Source organism: Tachysurus vachellii, chromosome 10 (assembly GCF_030014155.1).
Source record: "Tachysurus vachellii isolate PV-2020 chromosome 10, HZAU_Pvac_v1, whole genome shotgun sequence".
Classification (NCBI taxonomy): domain Eukaryota; kingdom Metazoa; phylum Chordata; class Actinopteri; order Siluriformes; family Bagridae; genus Tachysurus; species Tachysurus vachellii.
This window is the reverse complement of record NC_083469.1, coordinates 19,358,402-19,363,887: the sequence shown is the minus strand read 5'-3', so window position 1 is coordinate 19,363,887 and position 5,486 is coordinate 19,358,402. Positions and strand designations below refer to the sequence as shown.

At 37.6% G+C, this 5,486-nt stretch overlaps 1 protein-coding gene across 1 annotated transcript; it reads left to right on the top strand.

The window, feature by feature from the left end:
- Positions 1-707: 707 nt before the first annotated feature.
- Positions 708-3,738, top strand: klf11b (Kruppel like factor 11b). Its single transcript, XM_060880134.1, has 4 exons — positions 708-893; positions 1,472-1,729; positions 2,111-2,960; positions 3,068-3,738. The coding sequence occupies exons 1-4, from the start codon at positions 852-854 to the stop codon at positions 3,343-3,345; spliced, it is 1,428 nt and encodes a 475-aa protein (XP_060736117.1). The 5' UTR covers positions 708-851; the 3' UTR covers positions 3,346-3,738.
- Positions 3,739-5,486: the final 1,748 nt, after the last annotated feature.

The window sequence follows — 5,486 nt, the reverse complement described above, 5'->3', positions numbered from 1 at the left end:
CACATGCTCTCTGTGTTAGCATGGTTTCCTCTGGGTTGCCTGGTTTCCTCCCAGATATATATATCGACCCTGACAAGTATAAAGTGCTATGTGATGAACAATACTGGTGCTCTTAATATTAAACAAACTAATATTTAATACATGACGCCACCTATATACCTTAATAAGAGTAGTGATAAGCTTAATACGCAGAATAGAGTAGTTTGAGTGTCGGTGTTGTTCCAACAGTGAACTAAAGAAGCATTATTATTATTATTATTATTATTATTATTATTATTATTATTATTATTATTTATTTATGCATTATTTCAGCATCATTATGCCCCAATAGGTGTCGTAATAAAGGAATTCAAACAGGAGCCATGTATAAGCAGTACTTTTCCAGTTACAGCTGACCCAACAGAGCCAAACCGAGCGGTATTACTATAATTACTCACTACTATAACGTTTTACTCAAGGCTTGTGACCTTTCGTCCAGTTTCCCTGCACGCGGTTCACCGAGTTTGCTCTGACACTGCTGACTCCCCCGACACGCCCACCCACAGCCGCGCACCCTACTTCTTCCAATCACGGCTCTGACATGCGCCGATCACGCGTCCTTTTGTACGCCATTGGTCGAACGGCTACACATGCTCGTATTCCATTGGTTGCATGTTACCACCCGCCAGTCTGTTGTGAATTTTGTTTTTCTATTTTTTCCCCCGATGACTTGTTTTACTCAGCTGAGGCCAGAGCTGAGTGGTAAAAGCGAATTAAATTCCGGTCTCAGTCGTCACTACACGGGCGTTAGTCTCACGGACTCCTTTGTTCTGTGTTTTCTTGGGTGTATATATATATATATTTTTGAAGACATGTCAACGCGACTATTTCCGAATATGGAAGAAATTTCTCAGGTAAGAACAAATAAACACATTTGTTTACCTCTTACTAACGTTATCATTCCTACTATAGGGGGAGTTGTTGTTGATTCACATAACGAGCAGACTTTAGATTTCTATTTGTCAATATAAACTTAATGTTAGCGTCACTTTGTATATTTTCCAGCCGGCTACATTTTATTTTGTGTATGAATTTTAAGACCACACACACGCAAAAGGTTCCTCACATGTTCTTTACATGGTAGCTTTCTAAAAAAAAAATCTGAAATCTCTACTAAAGTCAGCATGTCTGTAAACATCTCTGTTGTTTATTGTCTGTGTGTGTGTGTGTGTGTGTGAGAGAGAGAGAGAGAGAGAGAGAGAGGCAGAGAGAAAGGAAAGATAGATAGAGAGACACAGAGAGAAAGAAAGAGAAGAGAGAGAGAGATATATATGGGAGGGGCATGGTGTGAATCATAACTGTTTTACACATTGGGAATAGTTGGTTTCCTGAAGCACAAAGGGCTTTTTTTCAAGCTGTTTTCTTACCTAAACATCCGGAAAGTCCTATTTAAGCTTATGCCAATACTTACATTAGGTATTCTTCTTCTCAGGGAGCTCAGGTGGACACTCAAAGACCGTATATGGAAAGGAAAAGGCACGACAGTGAGCAGTCATTATGCAGCGTACCAGAGTCCAATGATCTGGAGGCGGCAGAAGCCCTTGTCTGCATGAGTTCATGGTTTCAGTCATCCCAAAGACCCAGCTGCTTGAAACCTCGTCCTCTGACCCCGGCCTCTGATTCCTGTGACTCCCTCCTGCACCCTGAACCCCCAGAGACCCCTGGAGACTTTGTTTCACTCTCCACTTTGGTAAGGAAACTCAACAGACACAGTTAGTTCTAAGCATTTATGAGCCTTGTTAAAAATAGTTAAAAAACTTTCCCACCAGAGGTGAGAGAATAACACATGGACCCGTGATGTGTCAAGTAGGGATCTTTACAGGGCTGATTTGTTTGCTTAAACTCCGTGAGATAGTTTTATGATAGCCTAGACATGTGGCATGCTTTAGATAAGTTGGATGGACTTCACCCTGAGTAACTAATTAATTACTTAGCTGATTCAAGATAAAACATGTGCACTAAAAAGATTTTTTGTTATAAAGCAATGTACCAGGGTTTCATGCGTGTTCATTTTGAAGACCTTGTGGCTTGTAACATGTAGTGAATATATTGCATCTTTCCCTTTCCACAGTGTATGACGCCGCCACACAGCCCCAGTTTTGCTGAGACCACTGCTCACACCCCAGTGGCCACATCACCCTGCCCTCTGAAAAAACCTTGCACCAGTTTTGTCAGTCCCAGTCACCAGCAACCTTCTGTGACCTCCTGTGCTGAGATGTCACCTCCCAGGTGGTTTCCTCCAACTGAGAAACCTTCCCCCCAACCAGGCAGAGCCATGGCTACTAGCGTCATTCGGCATACAGCTGACAGTTCAGTTTACCAGAACATTCCATACGCTATCCAACGTCAACAGTCAGCCACCACATACATTCAGCCACCAAAACAGCCAACACAGTCAGAGTTTCCCTTATCAGCCTCTTCGCCATGCCAGTCCCATACATCCAGCACCTCATCAGAAACTTCTCAGAACAGCAGCAACCGATCCCCCAGTGACAAGATCCCTTTCAAATACGCTTCCAGTTCACCACTTCCCACGGCCAGTCCACCCATTATATGCCAGATGTTCCCAGTGGCTCAACCAGGACTTATATCAACAGCGTTTATCCAGAGTCCAGCTCCAAAGTCTTTCCTGTCACAGCCAATTTTTGTTGGTTCGTCAGTTCCACAAGGTACTGTGATGCTGGTGATGCCTCAAGCATCGGTGACTCAGACACCACAATGCCCACAGCAGGCCGTTGTGACCGTGGGCAACACTAAACTGCTGCCTCTGGCACCAGCACCTATCTACCTACCCTCAGGGCAGAGTTGCACCACACAATCAGAGTTCTCCCGTAGGCGCAACTATGTCTGCAGCTTCCCTGGCTGCAGGAAGACCTATTTCAAGAGCTCTCACCTCAAGGCACACCTTAGAACTCACACAGGTAAGGTGTAATCAGGTCTTCTGGTTTACTCAAGTATCCTTTTTGTTTATATAGGAGTCAAAAAGAATGTAGCATTTCTCTAATCGTATTTTTATCTGTGCCTGCAGGTGAGAAGCCATTCAGCTGTAACTGGGAGGGCTGTGACAAAAAATTTGCACGTTCTGATGAACTCTCTCGTCACCGGCGAACACACACCGGCGAGAAAAAATTTGTCTGTCCTGTTTGCGACAGGCGCTTCATGCGCAGTGACCACCTTACTAAGCACGCTCGCCGTCACATGACCACCAAGAAGATCCCCTCCTGGCAAACAGAGGTTCGAAATCTCAACAAGATAACGACAGCCAAGGCTCTACCAATCAGCATGCTGTTACCGGCCTCAAATTAAATCCGATTGGAGCAAGTCCAGAGACTCTTTTTTGAAACTATAAAGCTGCTAATTCTCATGGATAAACATAGACATGCACTGGACTCTCTCTTGTATTCTGTTCTGCTCTTTTTGTACACTTTGTAATGAACACAATGTTTTGTTTACTCACTTGTTATAATCATTCATGCACTCTTTTTTGCCAAAGTCTTTGTACGATGTTTGTCTTAATTACATGTTTATGTATATTTACAATTGTATTCTGTTGGAAATAAATAGCCAATTCCTTAATTCTTAAATACAGGAAAATTATGAAAACTCATGGATCTACTTATGGATAATTATCTGAACTGTGCTAATTATATTATTTTCATTATTTAATACTCATTTTCAGTAAACAGTGATAAATCACCATTCTCCTTTTGTGGTTATTTATCTGAGTGTTGTGCTGGCAGTCAAACAAATGACAGAGAAACCCAAAGAAAGGGAAGAATACATTTCTCATTCAAACAGGAAGTAAGCTTAAAAAAGACATTCATAGTGATGACAAGGTGTTGAATGGTTAATCTTTGATGCCCACCCTTTTCTTCAGTCATGTTTTTTCCTGTTCAGTTTTGCTGACACTGATCTGGAGCATTTCCTGTGTGCTCTGTGAAGTCTGGCACTGAAGATCTGCTGTATCACATTCAGTACAAATACAGTTTAAAGACTTTGCTCACAGATGACAAAGAAAACACCACACTGGATTGTATATAGAGTTACAATCTTACAAAATATTCTAGAGTCTAAATGAATTTTTTTAGATAGTGGTAAGAAAACAACTCAAACATAAAAAACACATAAATTGGATGGATAAGACCACAGACAGGAATTATAAGTTTGATCATATCAATACTGATCAGCTTTTGAACTGTAGGAATAAAAATATTAAACGTCAACAGAAATTATGTTAATTTCACTTCATTATTGCTGGAAATTAGTGCATTGGAAAAAAAAGGTTTTACAACTCCGTAAAGCTTTTTCTCCTAATACATATGTTCATTTTCTTTTATTAACATTATAAACCACACTTAGATTGTAAACAGTAAAACGTTGGATTTTCTCAAAATTTCTCTATGGAAAAAGTCTCTGTAGATGCCATGTGTTCCTATCCAAAATTTTATAAAAACATTATTTTCAGTATATGTTGAGAATATATTTTACTTTAGATTTAAGAGTTTTAAAATGGCATGAAGAAATTTTCATAATAGTGCATAGTATCTATAATATAATCTAGATTATAACATTATGAAGGGATTTCCAGAAAACGTTTCAGTAAACAAATGCAAATTTGTATACAGATATATGCATGTTTAATGAGACAAAGCTTTATTTGCATAAATAATAAACTTTTAAAGAAATGATTTATTTGAAATGTTTACTTGTAATATCAATCAGCTGGTTTAAATGTGTTATGATATCTGTGTTAATAAATAAAAGAAAGCTAATAAAAAAATTATAATTATAATTATAATAAATAAATGAAAACAAATAAATAAAATATTATTATTAAATATTATTCTAATTTAATTTATAATTAATAAGAATAATATTTAATATTAATAGTATATTATTTAATATTATTGGTATAGTATTAAATAATAATAAAATATTATTAACAAATATTATTTACTAATAATATTTACTAATAATATGTAATATTAATAGTTTATTAGTAAATATTATTAGGAAATAATATTATTTACTACTAATAATAATATGTACTAATAATATTTTATTAGTATTAAATATTGTTATTAATATTTAATAATAATATTGAATAATAAAATAGTATTATTAAATATTATTATAATTAATTATAAATAAAATTATAATCCTATGTAGTGTCATGCCTTTAAAAAAACAACAACCAAATATACTCAGTGTTTATATATGCAGCATATTAGAAATGACACTTCAGTGTTGAACAGACTTTTCTTCCATGTCTTTGGTAAACGAAAACAGGCAAATCCCTGACACACCCAGTAAAGCCGTTATTTGTGGGCCAATTAAATTCCATGGTTCACTGTAGCGCTAAGAGGCGCGACCAATCAGATTTCAAAAACGACACCCCGCCCCCCGCTTTAAATCCAGGAACAGCGACCCACTGTGGACAAAACCGT

Coding starts and splice junctions, on each gene's coding strand:
- klf11b (XM_060880134.1), top strand. CDS start 852: ATGTCAACGCGACTATTTCCGAATATGGAAGAAATTTCTCAG. Junction 894..1,471: donor ATATGGAAGAAATTTCTCAG/GTAAGAACAAAT, acceptor TCTTCTTCTCAG/GGAGCTCAGGTGGACACTCA. Junction 2,961..3,067: donor ACACCTTAGAACTCACACAG/GTAAGGTGTAAT, acceptor CTGTGCCTGCAG/GTGAGAAGCCATTCAGCTGT.